The sequence below is a fragment of the Herpailurus yagouaroundi genome, unplaced genomic scaffold (genome assembly GCF_014898765.1).
Source record: "Herpailurus yagouaroundi ecotype Mexico unplaced genomic scaffold, PumYag 162, whole genome shotgun sequence".
Lineage (NCBI taxonomy): Eukaryota > Metazoa > Chordata > Mammalia > Carnivora > Felidae > Herpailurus > Herpailurus yagouaroundi.
This window is the reverse complement of record NW_024412403.1, coordinates 60,619,588-60,637,767: the sequence shown is the minus strand read 5'-3', so window position 1 is coordinate 60,637,767 and position 18,180 is coordinate 60,619,588. Positions and strand designations below refer to the sequence as shown.

At 38.7% G+C, this 18,180-nt stretch overlaps 1 protein-coding gene across 2 annotated transcripts in view; it reads left to right on the top strand.

Annotated features, from left to right (window-relative positions):
• The window catches only part of CFAP44 (cilia and flagella associated protein 44), a 151,235-nt gene extending 133,055 nt beyond the window's left edge, over positions 1–18,180 (top strand). For both annotated transcript variants that reach the window (XM_040484520.1, XM_040484519.1), the window contains 7 exons: positions 4,996–5,106; positions 6,719–6,849; positions 8,137–8,253; positions 9,279–9,480; positions 13,215–13,375; positions 14,581–14,715; positions 17,872–18,180. In XM_040484520.1, coding sequence (XP_040340454.1) covers positions 4,996–5,106; positions 6,719–6,849; positions 8,137–8,253; positions 9,279–9,480; positions 13,215–13,375; positions 14,581–14,715; positions 17,872–18,063 — 1,049 coding nt within the window. In that variant the 3' untranslated portion in view covers positions 18,064–18,180. The remainder of the gene's footprint in view (positions 1–4,995; positions 5,107–6,718; positions 6,850–8,136; positions 8,254–9,278; positions 9,481–13,214; positions 13,376–14,580; positions 14,716–17,871) is intronic.

Here is an 18,180-nt window from a genome sequence, read left to right as displayed (position 1 = left end):
TTTTTTTTTTTTTTTTTTTTTGTTGTTGTTGTTGTTGTTGTTGTTTTAGTCTTCTTTCTGTTTTTCAAACTGGCTAATTTCCATTGTTCTCTCTTCAGGTTTACAGATGCTTTCCTGTGTCTCCCTCCATTCTGCTGTTGAGCCCATTCACTAAGTTTCTGTTCTAGTTATTGTATTTTCAGTTCTAAAATTTCCATTTAATTCTTCTTTGTATCATTTATTTCCTGATACTTTTTATTTATTTGAACAGGCTTTGTATTTTTTTATTTGCTTAAAGTGTGTTCATTATTGGTCATTGAAGAATTTTCATTATGGCTATTTTAAATCTTTTGTCAATTAATTCTAACATTTCTGTCGTCTTAATGTTGACATTTATCCATTGTCTTTTCCCATTCAGATGGAGATCTTCCTGGTTCTTGGTATGATTAGTAACTTTCAGTTGAAACCTGGAAACTTTCATATTATGTTAGGAGACTTTGTATCTTACTTAATTCCTCTGTTTTATTTGGCTTTCTCTAACACTGGTCTGACAGAGAAAGGGTATGTGTATATTCCTTATTGCCAGGTGGAGGTACTCGGCCTTCACTGTGATTCAAGGGAAGGAGGATCTCTTTGTTCTGGAGTTCTGATTCTCCATGTAGTCTCTACTGACAACATAGTGGGGATGGCCTTGGTACCTGTGGGCAATGGTGAAAGTCTTGACTCTCCACTAGGGTTGTTGTTGTTGTTGTTGTTGTTGTTGTTGTTGTTGTTGTTCTTCTTCTTCTTCTTCTTCTTCTTCTACTTCTTCTTCTTCTTCTGCTTCTTCTGCTTCTTCTGCTTCTTCTGCTTCTTCTGCTTCTTCTGCTTCTCCTTCCTCTTCTTATTCTTCCCCTCCTTCTCCTTCCTCTTCTTCTTCCTCCTCCTCCTCCATTAGGTTTCTTCTAATATGACCTGTGTGGGAGGAGGAAGTGAGTCTTATTGTTGCCAGGTAAAAGTAGAAATACAGGGTGCCCGTGTGGTCTCCACAGACATCTTGGTGGGGGTTGAAAGCAGGGCTGGTTACCAGCCAGCAGGAACAAATATCTTGGTTCCCTGCTTGGTCTTCTCTGATATCATCCTGGGTGGTGGGAATGTGGGGTACCTGACTGCAGCTTTGCAAGGGTGAATGTCTAGTTCCCCCACTTCACCTTCACCTATGGGGGTGGGAGTGGGACCACAATTTTTTTTCCTGTGGTGTTTATTTAGAGTATTATCTAAAAAATTTGTCTTGTTAGGCTTCCTCTTTCTTGGCTGTTTGGCTAGAGAGAGCAGGCTCTTGTTGGGCCTTTTTATAGCTGTATCTACTGGTGTTTCCAGGCCACTAATTTATTCATTTCTAAGTCTGAAATATAAGAGGAAAAGAAGACCCAAAAAATTCACCACAGTGTTGTTTCTCAGGTCCTGAGGTTCATATTTAGTCTGCCTTCTTTCCATTTTTAGAATCTTCTGTTTATTTTACATATAATGTCCAAGTTTTAGCTGTATTTTGCAGGAGGAATAGGAAAAAAATAGACCTAATTCATCTTCCTCAAAGTTGAAATCTATGAAAAGAATTTTAGCCTAATTTTAAACTCTGCTGATTTATTTCATAAAATGATACAGACCACCTAAAATAATTTTAAGGAGATAATAAATTTAAGAAATCTTCTAGAGAGTATGAGGTGCATGTCTTATTTCTAATTTGATGTTCCATAAAATAGAAATTGCCAATTGGTGATCTATGGCTCATAAATCGCCTCAAAGTGTTTAAAAAGAAAACAGCATAGAGTGGGAATCTACAATCGCTTATCTAAAACTCTTGGGGGCAGATGAGCTTTAGTATTTATTTTTTTATATTTTATAAAAATTTTGTATATGGCACTGTTAAAGAAAAAATGATTTATGGCACTTGTTAAAGAACAATAAAGCAGACTTTATTCAGGGTCACTACCACAAGGGGATTTTATTTTATTTGTAAAATTTATTTTTGAGAGAGAGCATAAGTGGGGGGAGACAGAGAAGGGACAGAGGATTAGAAGTGGGCTCTGTGCTGATAGCAGTGAGACCAACGTGGGCTTGAACCCACAAACCATGAGCTCATGACCTGAGCCAGAGTCGAACGCTCAACCCACTGAGCCACCCAGGTGCCCCCAGTGGGATTTTGTAATAGGGGAGAGAGATCAGCACAGCTTTGAATATAACAAGGACAAGTGGAGAGTTATAGCCAAGGAACAGGTTGGGAGTCAGTGGGTGGAAAATTACTAAGAGGTAGGGTAATTCTTTGCAAGACTGACCTAACAGGATTCTTACTGAAGCCTGGCCAGAGTAAAAAGATAGTGAAGATAAGGAATAAGGAGGAATCTGATCAAAAACAAGAGTGTGGGAATTTTACTAAATTGATGCTGCAGGATTCTTGCTAAAACTGGACAAATGGGTCAATAGCCAAACCTATGGTCCATTACTTGTCAGAGAGAGGACTCAGAGGAACCTGACTCAGTTTGGTCAAAGAAGAGAGACTTTGTCAACTAACACCCCCAACAGGGGTTAGTGCAGGATCTCTAAAATCAAACACCTTAATATTTTTGCAGCAAGACAAATATTCACACAAAGTAGGTTAAATAAAGATTATAAATAGCATTACTTCTGGGAAGTTGTGAAAATATTCTTTTCAAGGCACTATGATTTAGTAATTGTGGACCTATAAAACCAAGGGTGTGTTAGATGCGTCACAGCATAAGCAGTTTGGCAGCTTGGTCTCAACCCTCTTTGACTCAATGCATTGAAATTAATTGCACAACATTCTGCAGGCATTTGAGCTTATGGTCTGCATCCTCAACCATTTATTTATTTTTTGTTTGCTTTTAATTGGTTATTTTATTTTGTAGAATTTTATTTATTTAAAAATAATTTTTGGGGGCGCCTGGGGGGCTCAGTTGGTTAAGCGTCCGACTTCGGCTCAGGTCATGATCTCACGGTCTGTGAGTTCGAGCCCCACATCAGGCTCTGTGCTGACCACTCAGAGCCTGGAGCCTGTTTCGGGTTCTGTGTCTCCCTCTCTCTCTGCCCCTCCCCTGTTCATGCTCTGTCTCTCTCTGTCTCAAAAATAAATAAACATTAAAAAAAATTTTTTTTAAGTAAAAATAATTTTTGATTGAAGTATACTTGACAAACAATATTACATTAGTTTCAAGTGTACAACATAGTGACTCTATGTTATACTCTGCTCACCACAAGTGTAGCTACCATCTGTCACCAGACAACACTAGTACAGTACCATTGACAATATTCCCAATGCTGTTCCTTTTGTCTCATGACTTATTCATCCATAACTGGAAAGCCTATACTTTCTACTCCCATTCACCCATCCCTCTGGCAACCATCAGTTTGTTTTCTCTATTTATGGCTCTGCTCCTGCTTTTTTGTTTCTTAGTTCATTTGGTTTTGTTTTTTAAATTCCATTTATAAGTGAAATCACATGGTATTTCTCTTTCTCTGACTTACTTCACTTAGCATTATGCCTTCTAGATCCATCCATGTTGTTGCAAGTAGCAAGAGCTCATTTCTCTTTTATGGCTGAGTAATATTCCATTGTGTATATACGTGTGTATTGATGGACACTTGGGTTGCTTCCATATCTTGGCTATTGTAAATAATGCTGCAATAAATGTAAGGGTGCATATATCTTTTTGAACTAGTGTTTTCATTTCCTTTGAGTAAATACCCAATAGTGGAATTACTGGATCATATGGTAGCTCTATTTTTAATTTTTTGAGGAGTCTCCATACTGTTTTCCACAGTGGCTGCACCAATTTACATTCCCACCAACAGTGCAAGAGGGTTCCTTTTTCCCTGCATCCTCACCAACACTTGGTATTTCTTGTCTTTTTGATTCTAGCCATTCTGACAAGTGTAAGGTGATACCTCATTGTGGTTTTGATTTTCATTTCCCTGAAATATGAGTGATGTTGAGCATCTTTTCATGTGTGCCTGTTGGCCATCTGTATGTCTTCTTTGGAAAAATACCTATTCAGGTTCTCTGCCCGTTTCTTAATCAAATTATTTGGGGTTTTTTTGGTGTCATAGAAGTTCCTTATATATTTTGGATGTTAACTCATTGTTTATATCATTTGCAATATCTTTTCCCATTCACCATGTTATCTTTTTGTTTTGTTGATGGTTTTCTTCACTGTGCAAAAGATTTTTATTTTGGTGTAGTTCCAATAATTTATTTTTGCTTTTGTTTCCCTTGCTTTAGGAGGAATATCTAGAAAGATGGGTTTTTTTTTTTTTTTTTGCCAGTGTCAAAGAAATTACCTCCTATATTTTCTTCTAGTAGTTTTATAGTTTTAGGTCTCACATTTAGGTCTCTAATCCATTTTAAGTTCATTTTTGTGTATGGTATAAGAAAGTGCCTCCCCCCCCCCCCCCCAAAGAAAGTGGTGTAGTTTCATTCTTTTGCATGTATCTGTCCAGTTTTCCCAGCACCATTTATTGAACAGACTGTTTTCCCCATTGTCTATTCTCTCCTTTGTCACAGATTGATCATATAAATGTGGGTTATTTCTGGGCTCTGTATTTTGTTCTCTTGATCTAGGTGTCTATTTTTCTGCCAGTGCCATGCTGTTTTGATTATTATAACTTAGTAGCATATCTTGAAACCTGGGATTGTGATACCTCTGGTTTTGTGCTTTTAAGACTTGTTTTGGCTATTCAAGGTCTTTTGTGATTCCATACAAATTTTGGGATTATTCATTCTAATTCTGTGAAAAATGCTATTGGTGTTTTGATAGGCATTGCACTGAATCTGTAGATTGCTTTGGATAGGATTGTCTTTAACCATTTTAAACTCTTCCAAACATATTGACTAAGTGCCTGATTTCTCTGTTATTTTCCTAATGACCAACTCATTGGAAAAAATACTTTTTTTTTAAATCTGGGATTTAGCTTAACACAAGAACTTCTCTGCTTATTAACAATGCCTTCCTCTCAATTTAGATGAAGAAGAAGATAGTGATGAATCAAGTGAAGAAGAATCCAGCCTAGAGAGTGATGAAGATGAGTCTGGATCTGATGATGAGGTTTTTGATGATTCTATTTGCCCAACAAGTAAGTTGGAAAAAGCCATGTGTTCTCTGTGAAATGTGGAGATGGACTGACCATACCAAGGGGGTCCTTTTTTGGTTTCTCAGTTGTCTCATAATAAAATTTAAGGCAAGACTGGTTTAAGTTGTATGAAGTATAGTCAATGATTATTTATTTTATTTTATTTTTTTTTTGGCTCTCTGGATGATTTATTTTCTTTTCCCTTAGGCAGCCATTAATGAATGACAAATAATTTTCAGATAATTTATAGTTTATTCACAGTCAAATTATGCAGAAATTTTCGTTTTATAGAGAAATGATCGATTGTACTGTGTGTGTATATTTTTAATGAAGCTTTCCCATTTTGACAAACCCATTCAAATTTTCTTTTTTTACTTTTATTTTTAATTTAGTTTATTTTTAACTTATCAATATATCATGATCACCTTTATTTTTTAAGCCTATTTTTGTTTATTTTTGTTTCTTTTTAATATGAAATTTATTGTCAAATTGGTTTTCATACAACACCCAGTGCTCATCCCAACAGGTGCCCATTCAAATTTTCATATTTAAAATCTGCTTTGTATAAGGGTACTTTGTACCAGTTTCATGGAGACGCTTAGCAGTTTATGTTCACTGTTTTCCCTGGTAAAAGCAGTCTGCAGCAGCTAGACCAATATTCTTACAGTCTCAATAGATGAATAGTCCAGTGCAGGAAAAACAGTTTCTTTTTGGTCTGAAATTTATCTTCCTAGCCATTTTATATAAATTTTAAAGTTTCATTTCAAATAAAGTTTAAATCTTGTTTTAATGTTGTAAACAAGAGACTTCCTAAAATCACATGCATGAGTGAAATAGAACTCAAAAGATTAAATACAGCTTATTTTACAGCAGGATTAAATGGTCTGAAAAAAGTCTCACAGCTCGTCTATTAGTGGTGGAACTAGGGTCAGAACTAAGGTTTCTAAATTCTATTGTAATACTCTTATTTTCACATTCTTTATCTATTGCTTGGTGTATAAATGTGGCTGTGATGTGATATAATGGAAATTAATAGAGAGATATTGTGAATCCCACTGTGTCACATATCAGTTACATGACCTCTCTGAGACTTAGGCTCCTCACATATAAAGTAGGAACAACAGTTTCTACCTTGCAGGGGCCTATGAGTTTTGAGTGAGATAATGTGCATAAAGGGCTTAACAGAAAGCCTGGCTCATAGTACTGCTCAGAATGTCAATACTGTATCATAATTGCTATCATGATTACTTATACTATTAATAATTTCCACCTGGAACAATGGAGCCCTAAGTGTAGTCATTATTAATTCTTTATTTTTAAGTTTATTTATTTATTTGGGGGGGGGCACAGAAAGAGAGAGAGAGAGAGAGAGAGAGAGAGAGAGAGAGAGAATTCCAAGCAGGCTCTACACTAACACCATGGAGCCCAAAGTGGGGCCCAATCTCATGGACCATGAGATCATGACCTGAGCCAAAAACAAGAGTCAGATGCTTAATCGACAGAGCCACCCAGGCATCCTGGTCATTATTAATTCTGAAGCTCCAAAGTCTACACTTCTAAACTTACCACATTCTATAGCAATGGGGCTTCTTTTTAATTTTGACTGTCTTTTCAGATTGTGATGTGGGTCTTTTTGAACTGGCCCTTCAACTTCGAGAGAAAAGGCTGGACATCGAGGAGTCCTTAGTTGAAGAAAAGAAAATTATCGATAACCTCAAAAAGGAATATGACACACTATCCAAAAAAGTATGGTTGTGTGCCTACTTGTTTATCCTTTCCCAACATGCTGTTTTTGTCTTTCCAGCTACAGTACTGCCATGTCATAGCAATGACCTAAGTTAGGACTTCTCTCCAGAGAAGAAACATTTTAATTATTACATTTTAAGTGTTTCCTCTTCAAGTGTATTTGTGGTGGCAGCTGTTGCCCTTTTGAAGACTGGATTCCTTTATCTAAATCACTGACCTCTAAACTTTTTTTAATGTTTATTTATTTTGAGAGAGAGAGAGAGAGAGAGAGTGCATGTGCACATGTGTGCCTATGAGGAGGGGAGGGGCAGAGAGACAGAGGGAGAGAGAGAATCTCGAGCAGGCTCCATGGTGTCTAGGGGCTTAAGCCCACAAACCATGAGATCATGACCTGAGCTAAAAGCAAGTCAGATGCTTAACCAATGGAGCCCCCCCAGGCATTCCTAAACTTTTTTTTACTACATATTTCTATATGTAAAGAAAATTGTGGAGCATGTATCCCCACAATAAATGTACATTTATTTACAAATTATATTCATGAATTACTGTACTAATATATTTTGTACATTAGATAACATTCACAAACACAGAAATGAAAAAGAATAAGATAAAAATAAATGGGAATGGAAACTGGTCTTTCTGTACCCCATTACATCACTTTGTTGACCCTCTGGGGTACGTGCATCCCATGTTGGAGACCATGCAGCTAAACTGGTATAATTATGTTGAGGGATGGCCGCCTTATTTGCTCATTTTCCCTCTCAGATACTCTTTTCTAGAGACACATCGCTTAAATCATATTCACAAATATTTTTAATAGATTGTTTCTCCTCTTGCAAATAGGAAATGATTTGGAGGATTTTCAAGTTTTTTAAATGAAGAACATGCTTTATGAATGCTTTAGTTAGTAGTTTTGTTGCTTTAAATGGGCTTTTTTCCTTTCATATATTGAGGTCATTATGGCCAAAAGAGATTCCCACCATTGTGACAAAGACATTCCATGCCAAGTGCTGCTTTTCATGCAGCAAATAAAGGGAGATGAGGATAGGCCTTCTGAACTTTTATTCACAACACCTTTACAAACTTGGGGATGTAGGAATGATTGAAAAAGTGGTGTGGATCATGACTTAGCAGAAAGAAAATAACATACATTTCTGGGCTGCAAACTGGGATCATTCATTTAATCACAGCCCAGGTCCTGCTCATCTCCCAAGATGTCCTCCTTTATCACCTGAGGTATGTGTTTGCTGGTTCTTGCCCACCTTTCACACATGGGGCTTTCCACAGGTAAAAATTGTGGCAACTAATCTGAATGCAGCGGAGGAGGCCCTGGAAGCTTACCAACGAGAGAAGCAGCAGCGTCTGAATGAACTGCTCGTTGTGGTTCCCCTCAAGCTCCACCAGGTGATGGGTCTGGAGTGGATGCCCCACCCCATCTGAGCAGAAAAGCCACCACACCCAGGCTTTTCCAGGAAAGATTCACAGATCACTAGTGGGAAGCAGTGCAGTCCTTTGCTGAGAATTCTGCCTGAATAATGACACCCTAACTTTTCTTATCCATTCTCAGATTGTTATGAAAGAGTAATAGCCAAACACAGGTATTTCCCTATGGCCCATTATGACTTCAAAAGTCCAATTAATTGTTTCAGTCTGATGAAATGAGCAGCCTATGACTCAATTTTTTTTAATTTATCTTTTTAGTTTATTTATTTTTCTAGTAACCTCAAACCCAATGTGAGGCTTGAACTCACGACCCCAAGGTCAAGAGTCACATGCTCTTCCGAGCCTGCCAGGTGCTCCGAATAGCCAGCCTATGACTTAAGAAAGAAACGTCTTAGAAGTTGAAATCTTGGATCTTGTGTACAGGTCACTTTTCACACCATCTTTAAGTAGACAAGAACTAATGGTGCAAGAATGATCTTAACAGCTGCTTGTTAATGAGGAAGGGCAAGACAAAAGAAAAACGTCCTTTTTCTTTTTTCCCTCTTTGCCCATTTCCACACTCTATTTACATTTAAATGCAAAGATACATATCAGAGAAAAGGCCTATCAGGTCTTTTGTCAGGTAAAGAGGGAAAGCTGTATTTTAGAAGGGAAGCCTTAGATCAGCCTCACATATATTTTGTGTAACCTGACCCAAACTGGATTAGCCATATAAAGCAATTTGTCTAATATCCCCACCCTGAAATGCTTGTTCCTTGGTTATGCAGTAGACATTAGGCATAGTCTGTGGGAAGATTTGCTGTCTCTAAAGGGACATAATGTGGCTTACTATCTGAAGGCAACTTCCTGCCTTCCTTTACTCAGTAGTGGGAATGATAGAAGTCGAAAGGCAATGACCTAAAACAAGGGACAGAGAAGGAAGTGCTTTCTGTGATCTTACATTTCATTCGGTCTTTGTTTTTGTTTTGTTTTTGTTTGTTTGATAGATAGAGCATATAGTGTTTGGAGAAATACCTAATGATCTTTCGGGAACCTTGGTCTTTTCTAACCATTCCTTGGGACGGCTGCAAGAGCGAATCAGACAGCTTCATGAGGAAAATTCCAAGCAGCAAAAACTCAACAAAGAATGCCGGGAGAGGCGTAAACAGCTTATCCGAGAAAAGAGAGAGATGGCAAAAACTATAAGCAGTGAGTAACTAAACCCATGGTTTATCCAGCACTATCTATTGATAAGAGAAGGAACTATTAAGTGACCATCTCCAACTCTGAAAACAGTAATAATCACAGAATCAGAACCACTGAGAGCAAGGAAACACCTTCTCGTCTTCCTAGCTGCCATCTCTCCTCCTATCACTGAAGCGTCCCCCTCTTGTTTTAAAAGAATGAGTCTTTTCTCATAGAAACTGTTTCTCTTAAGTTTAAAAGGTTTTTTGCATGATGAAATATAGAGTAACATGGTAACTGTGTGCTAACAACCAAGCTTAAGAAATTAAAACGTGGAAGGAAGGGACAACTTAATCCCCTTCTCTTTCCGATATTATCTGCTATCCCCTTCCCCAGGGTCAACTGGCAGGTAAGTACGCATGCGTATCTATGTATCCACACATAATATATGGAATCTTGTGCATGTTTATAACTGTACTATATTGTTCATATCGTTTTTCAGTTCACTTGATGAAACCAATTTTTGAGAGGTATCCGTATTGTTATAGATAATTTATTCACTTTAACTGCTGCTACCATATTCCATTATAGGACTGGGAAAGAATTTATTTCTTCGATCTTCTGTCGATGGATATTTAGGGTATATCTATTTTTTGTGATTACGGAGTTAGAGTAAACCTTCTTGTACACCTCTCCCTGCCCATGTGAGAAGGTGAATCCCCAGGACCGGGGTCTCTGGTTTGTAGGGGGATTATGCATTTTCAGCTCTCCTGTATATTGCCAAGTTGCCCTCTAGGGTGGTTGTACCATTTTATCTCACTCCTGCCTCTCTCCTCTTCCCCAGCACTGTGTGAGAATTGTCTAGACTCTATATTCTCAGGAACATTTGATGCTGTCAAGTGTTAATATTTTTTTGCCAGCCTTGTGGATGTTAAATTGTGTTTCACTATGGTTTTTATTCATGTTTCCTGGATTCTGGTGAGGTTGAACATCTTTGCATACATTTATTGCCATTTATTTGTGTTTCCTTTTCTGTAAATTGTCTGTTATATACTTCGCCTATTTTTTACTTCTATTTCTTGTTTTCTTATTGATTTTGGGGAGTTCTTTCTGTATTCTGTCTTTGTCCATTAAGTGCATTTCAAATTTCTTCTAGTTTGTGAGTTGATTTTTTTACTTTGTTTAATGTATCTTTTTTGGGATATAGACATTTAAAATCTTAATATAGTTAATGTTATCACATTTTTTTTTTTTGCATTGTGTCTATGTGTAGGTCTTAAGAAATCCTTTCCTGTTTTGTGATCATAAAGATATTTTGTCTACGGTTTCCTCTATTACTAGTGTTCTTCATATTTGCATTTTTAATCTATCTGGAGTTAAGGTGGTTACTATAAGATGTACAGTATAAAGAGTACTATCCTTTAAAAAATACTTTTTGTAGTATTTGATCTATGGAACATGAGTGTAAGTTGTGAATTTTTCAACTTTAAAAATAACAATATTGCCAATACTTTACTACTTTAATGCCACAGAACTGTACAGTTGAAAATGATTAAAATGATACATTTTTCTGTTGTGTATTTTACCACATTTGAACTATATTTATATTTTTTAATTTGAAAAAGAAAAAATGGGAAGACTATGGTGGTCAACTGGTCAACCAATCCAAGTTGCTTGGATTTGTAGAGGCCAGTTTCCAATGAATGTTGATGGTTCTGCCTTCATGGGTGGCTGGATTATAAAATTTAAAAAAAATACACATTAAGACTCCAGGTTTAAATAACACTTATTTGAGACACAGAGTTTTCTTAGGTGTAGGCCTTCTCATGTACTTCACATTCCTCTGGCTTCTGTAGCTCATGAATATTGTTTATATTTGAAAGTGCTATTCATCAAACCAAGGAATAAGCTAGTATAAAAACAAGGAAAGAAGCTTGTTTCCCTTTGGGTAACTCTCAGTTTGGGAAAATGTGTGAAGATGAAATGAGGTATTCAAATTTTCAGAATGTGAATGGAAATAAAAGGGAATAATCTGTGTGATATAAGGTTTTTCAGCAACTTTCAGTTCTTCTCTCACCCATCCCCCGGCCCATTTTCTGAAAAGCAAGTTGTGAGTCTGGTTAAAGACTGATCTGAATCTGAAAGTAGAACTAGGAATGGGTTCCTTTTCTGTAAGCCAGCAAGCAAAGGCTTAGCAGTGATGAGAAACACCACAGTTGGCTTGTTGTTGCCTTCTTTCCTCCCAGACCCATGGACAAGAAGAGGGGAGTCTAGAACATGGTGATGGGAAGAGGTAAGTTCATTCACTCCATTCCAAGGATGACACAGCTCTAAGCCATGGGGAATTCATGTGGTAAATATTCCAGAAGGCTTTATGTCTCTAGTGAACACTAGCTGACCTGAGTAGGAGAAAGGCATAGGCTGGTTCCACAGAGAGAATGGCAAGGACCAGAGTCCGTGTCCTAGTACATGAGGCTGTCCTGAGAAAGGGCATTAGCTGAAGGGAGTGAAAGTTCTTACTGAGAGGCAAAGCAGGCAGCCACAGGCAAGCACACATGTGCAAATGTTCTAACCTTAATTTTTGTATCACTGATTATCATGACCACATTACACAAGTCACTGGGAACCCTACTCACATAGAAGTGAATAACCCCTCCCTGGATAGGGCACAATGGCAGCCGTGGTTACACCATTATATTCAGTCATAACAATGATACCAGAATACAAACTTCTGCACTGTAGCAGAATTGTATCATCTCATTATACTTTCGAGCCTTCAGACTTAGGGGACAGTCTGGTGATTGAGAAAGTCTTGTTACAAGATTTTATTTTCTGGGGGAGCTCAGACCCCACAAATGGAATTTTCTCCAGATGTTCCAGTGTTCTCATGTTGAGAAAAGGCAGTAAACAAAAGTAAAATATATTGCATGTTAGATGGAAATCATTGCTAAGAAGAGAAATTAAGAAGGAATTGAAAGGAGAGTGCTCAGGTGAGTAGGGGCCAGGAACTGCTCCCTGGAAACATGGCTTACCTGGTAAGGTGTGGTTTTCCCTGGTTAGAGGATGAAGACCTGCTCTTGGTTACCACTTCAGGACTGAGTGTATTGGAAATGAGCCTTTTACCCATCTCACAACTTGCTTTCAGAAAATGCGCTGGGGAGAGGGAGCCATGTGGTTATTTGGGAAGAGCATTTCAGTCAGTGGGAACTGAGAAGGAGTGAGCCTGGAATGTTTGAGAAGCAAACAGGAGGCCAGTGTGTCTGCAGTTAATGAGGAGAGAAGTATAGGGCAGGAGGTGGGGAGAGATCACAGGGGCAGGACAGACCTTGTAAGGCCTCATGAACCACTGCAGTGACTTTAATTTTTACTTGGAGTAGGATGGAACTTTTCTTCTAAGTGCCTGCTCTGTTCCTAACACTAGATGCTATAGAGATCAGTAATTAAAAAAAAAATCTGAAGCATCCCTAGTCTAGTTGGGGCCCATTAACAGTCTGCGGAGGGACACCTCATAGCATGTAAGCCAGTGGGTAAAGCGGAGTCTACTTTACACAGGATTTTCAAGTAGGTGCAAACACAGGAATGGGCATTGTAGGTGAGCAAAGGAGCAGATAGAGTCACAGGAAAAATCAACTGGTAACATAAAATCCTTTACCATCCTCTTGCAAAAGTTGTTCTATAGAATGTTGTTGTTACTGGTATTGTTCATTTAATAACCATGGAACTACTGAACAACCTAAGACAGTGATGTCTTCTTTTAGAAATGGAAGATACGGTCCGTCAGCTAATGATCAGCAAGTTTGGCCGTGTGATAGACCTAGAAGCCCTTCAGACACTTTCTGTGAATACAACGCTTGAAGAGCTAAAGATCAAAAAACTTCGAAAGGAGCTATCAAATGCAAAGGAAATGAAGATGTGGGAGGTAATGGATGGGAGGACAGGTGACCCAACTTGGTCGAACTTGGGTTGAGGCAAGAAATGCTGTCAGTGGTTCCCATGAAACATCTGTGCAGCCAGAGATGATTCTGTGAGCCCCACTTGGCTCCCCCATGATATTAAGCCTGTCTTGCATCCTTACCATTCATTTAGTTTAAGGGACTTGCCTATCTTGTGCTAGTGAAAGCACCAGCACTGGGTTTTGGGGTCTTAAGTACATGGACATACGATGACAAAATAGCATGGATGATTACAAAGATGCCACTTTGAGGTCTACATTAATGTATAAATAAATGTTCTAGCAGTGTTAGAGATGGAACTGCTCTGCTCTGAGGGTCCCAATTATATTATTCCCTATTGCTTTTGCATGCTTTTAGTATCTGGAAATTAGAAAACATCTCTAAGTAATAAATTCTATAACCAGGTATGGACTATTTAGCTGGTAGGATCTTAGAAGATGTTAATGCCTACATTGTTGCCTGAGCTATGAGATGAGGCAGTGCCCCAGTTATAGCCAGATTCAAACACAGGAGCTTTTATAAAAACTTTGCAAGTCCCCAGATCACTGTGACTTCTCCAGTTTCCAGTTTTACCTCATCCGTAGACAGGGTAGGAGAAGAGGTTCCTAGTGCTATCTTGTCTCATCTTTGCTATCCAAGATTCACCACAATGCTTTGAAGAAGCAAATTACTGGAGCGTTCATGTCAATGGGACTGGTTCCTTTCAGGGGAATGCCGGAGATAATAGGGGCAACCTAAAATAATTTTTTGAAGCAGTAAGAGAACAAAGAAAGCCATTAGGAGACCTATGGCCATTCAAGCTGGCTACCTTGAGGATCATGGGCCGAGACTGGGAAAAGAACAATATATGAGAGCTTGCTGTTTCAATTAATGTTCTTCCTTTTAAATAATGAATAGCAGCATTCAGTATGCACACTCATTTCATTCTTCAACAATAAATCGGTATCTATCTTATTTTTACCTATTTTGATCCTTGAGCATACCTACATTCTGCTTTTCCCTAATCAAACCAGAGACAAGGCAGTTGGCCCAGGTTGCATCTTAATATTGATTTCTGATTAAATTTTTCCATATGCATGTTTGTTGAATGGTTTTGATCAAATCTGGACATGCATTTTTCTAATTCATCTCTTATTCACTTAATCCATTTTGCATCTTCCTGCCCTGGCAGGAAAAGATTGCTCAAGTACGATGGGAGCTGATGATGAAGACAAAGGAACACACCAAAAAGCTTCATCAGATGAATGATTTATGTACCGAAAAGAAGAAACTTGATTCTCGATTGAATACACTACAGAACCAGCAGGTATGTTACTTCTTTTCAGACCCTTTATCAGAGTTGGGGAAACTCTATAAAGGTAACTATTCACAAGACTATCAAGTACTGGAATTTAAACAAATTTTGATCTTAAGACCAGGTCCAGCCCACCTGGGTCCCGGAGGACATGAAGTTGCTGGTACCTACTATATAAGTGAGTCTGAGGGACTGGCTTTATTGTATGCCATTTGGGTGCCATGAATTTACATATGTATTAACCTATGGGGTTTACCTTGGCCCTGGTGAGATGAGATTTAGGTACAAATGACACCAATATAATCCCTAAATTTGGTGTTAAATACCCATTTCCAATATTTATTTCATTTGATTTAAAGTGGGTATCTTTAATTGTAGGATCTCTCATTACCTTATTAAAACACTTATTACTTTGTATGGCTTTCACCTTGTTCTTACATAATTCTTATTCAGCCTGACATAATACATAGTATATGGTAGATAACTCTTATTTAATACAGGTTCACCTGATTCAAGGTTCACCTAGGTGAGGTACCCTCTAGCAACCTAACACATACATGACATATTTTGATTTTTTAAATGCTTTTTATTTTTTAAAGTTTTTTTATTCATTTTGAGGTGGGGAGGGGCAGAGAGAGAAAGAGAATCCCAAGCAGGCTCTGCACTGTCAGCATGGAGCCTGATGTGGGGCTGGAACTCACCAATCATGAGATCATAACCTGAGCTGAAACCAAGAGTCAGACACTTAACTGACTGAGCCACCCAGGTGACCCATAGGACATATTTTAATATATATGTCATATTCTTATAATAGCATCTGCAAAAATGCCCATTGTTTCTCTTGGTTTTCTTTGTTTTGTTTTCTTTAAGCATACTGGAAATGGTTTAAGCCAAGGGTTCTCTAAGTGTGTTTCCCTGAAGAACAGTGTAAACATCACCTGGGGAATTTGCTACAATTGCAGATTCTTGGGCCCCATCTGCAGATCTACTGAATCAGCAGCATTGGGGGAGGCGCCCAGCCAACTACATTAACAAGTCTTCTAGATGATTCTGATGCAGGCTAGAGTTTAAGAATCACTGGTCCAAGCACAAATCTAGAAGAAAGAATGAGTAAGAGGACTTGGGAGGCTAATAATTGGAGATTCAGTATGAGAGGATGACTGGAATCTGAGCCACGCCCTTGAGTGAAGAACAAGATAGTGTTCCAGAAGGTTAATGCCTAAACAAGACCTTCACAGAATAAGCAGTCATAAACATTTTGTTGACTTTATGTGCTTTGATAAGTCTAGACATGTTGGACAGAAAAGAGTTTGAAGAGTTTGAGTAGAAGATTGGTTGAATGGGAAAGGAAATTAATAGTATATGTCTCTTTACATAGCATATACATATCTTTATATACATATTTTTACACATAGGCATACATACAGCAATAAAGTAATACATTGTACATGTAAATGTACATTCTGTTTACATAAGCTGTCTCATACTACTACTCTCAAAATATTACTTTCCTAAGCTCAGACTAGTTAAGTAACTAGCTCAGAGCTAATGCATGGTGCTTAATTTCTTGGTTTGCTTTTTTGTTGTTGCATGGTGCTTAGTTTTTAAACCAAGGACTGTCCACCTCCAAAGTTGACTTCATCGCTATCATTCTTCCAACAATCTAGGCATGAATTGGGATATATAGATGGCAAGAACAAAAAAGTGTCAGAGGACATTTCAAAGTAAGAATAGCCATACTTTGAGTGGATACAGTGAGGAAAATGAGGGAATGTTAAGGTGACTTCAAAGTGACTAGGTGGGGTAACACCAGGAGTGAGGACAGCATGAGCTGGTGCATAAGGTTAGCTACAAGTGGCCCAAAGCCCTCATGGAGAGTAGCTGAAAATAGGGGCTCTTTTCCTCACTTAACAAGAAGTTTGGAGAAGACATCTGAGGGTTTTAGGCTTAGTGGATCTGTAACACCAGGGCCAATACCTCTGATTCCTTGTGATTCTTTGAAGTTTCCTTCAAAGTCACATGATGGCTGCCTCAGCTCAAAGCTTCGTGTCCGAATGCAAATGTCAGCCTTTCGGGTCCCTTTCACTAAGAAAGCGTTTTCTGCTTATATCCATGTGGCCACCCCTAGATGGAAGAGAAACTGGGGAAGGCATATTTAGCTTTTATAGCCCATAGAGTAAAGGTGGGCAGGGGAGACGAGGCAGAAGGTATTGGGTAACAGTAACCCCCACTTAGCTATGAAGGGAGTCTGTAGAGGTAATGGACAAAGCATGGGCTTTTGGCTTCCGGTAACCCAGTTCTCACCCTGCTTCAAATCCTTAGGAATATAGTGACAAGGCCCAGTTTAATGGATCTCTTGGTCTAGTGTCCATATCTGTGAACTGGAATAACAGCTTGTTCAGAGTTGTGAGGGGTACATGAGCTAGCACATGGAAAGCACTGGGCACAGAGTGGACACTAGAGAATTGCTATCTTCCTCCCTTTAATGTGCCTTCAAAGTCTATTGAGCCCATACTTCTATAACAAACTCTGGGACGGGTGGTGGGTAGTCAGATCGAGGCCCGCCGGCCTTCTCTCTTACAGGCACAGGATCTTGCAAGACAGGCATCAAACAGGCATTTAGGTTGAACCATATGAAACCGCTACTTTTTGAATCCTAAAAAAGGAGTCTCAAATAGAAGTTTCAGAAGGTTCAATGTCATAGTCACAATGATATATAAGGGATGTTCTGAAAGAACATAGACCAAGAAGTCTTTATCTAGTCCACAGGATAAAGGCCTCCCTAAAAGTGATGTCTGAAGCATGAGCAGGAGTTGGCTGGACAAGGGGAGGAGTCAGATGAGGAAATAGAGATTTCCTTTTTGGAAACCAAAATATAGGCTGTATAAAAAAAAGGAAGTGCCTTGTCTTTCATGGTTGCAGTGCTGAGCCCTCCTCAGTAGGAATGATGGATAGCTAGCTTAATGGGACTTGCATTTTAACAGTTACTCATTAGGCCAAAGAAACACATTTCTAATGGTGGAATTTCAGTGGAGGACTTGAAGGCCCCTTAAATAAAGGAGCAATGGTGTTTAAATGGACGGTAGGGTCTGCACTACTAACATTAGGATGGGGAATTTTTCACACTCCAAATGATGCTTAAAGCAGGGAGGTGTTTTCTTTCAACAGGGCAATGCCTTCCAGGGCCCTCGGAAAGCAGACATTGTGGCAAGAAAGAAGGTCACTGAACTGATCCAAGTCCAGGCAGAAAGGATCTTGGCCTTAAAGGAAGAGATCGCTCTTTTGCGTAGGAAAGGTGGTCTTATCCTCCCACCCATTCAGCCTCCACAAGAGAAGGAGATGAAGCCCATGGGCCTTTGAGTTTGCTTTTTTCTCCAATACATCCCAGATTTCTGACCTACACCTTACCAGAGAAGTTCCTTGCTGCCTGCAGCAGTCCTATTATTTTTAAGTCTTATCTAAAAGTCTAAGACCAGA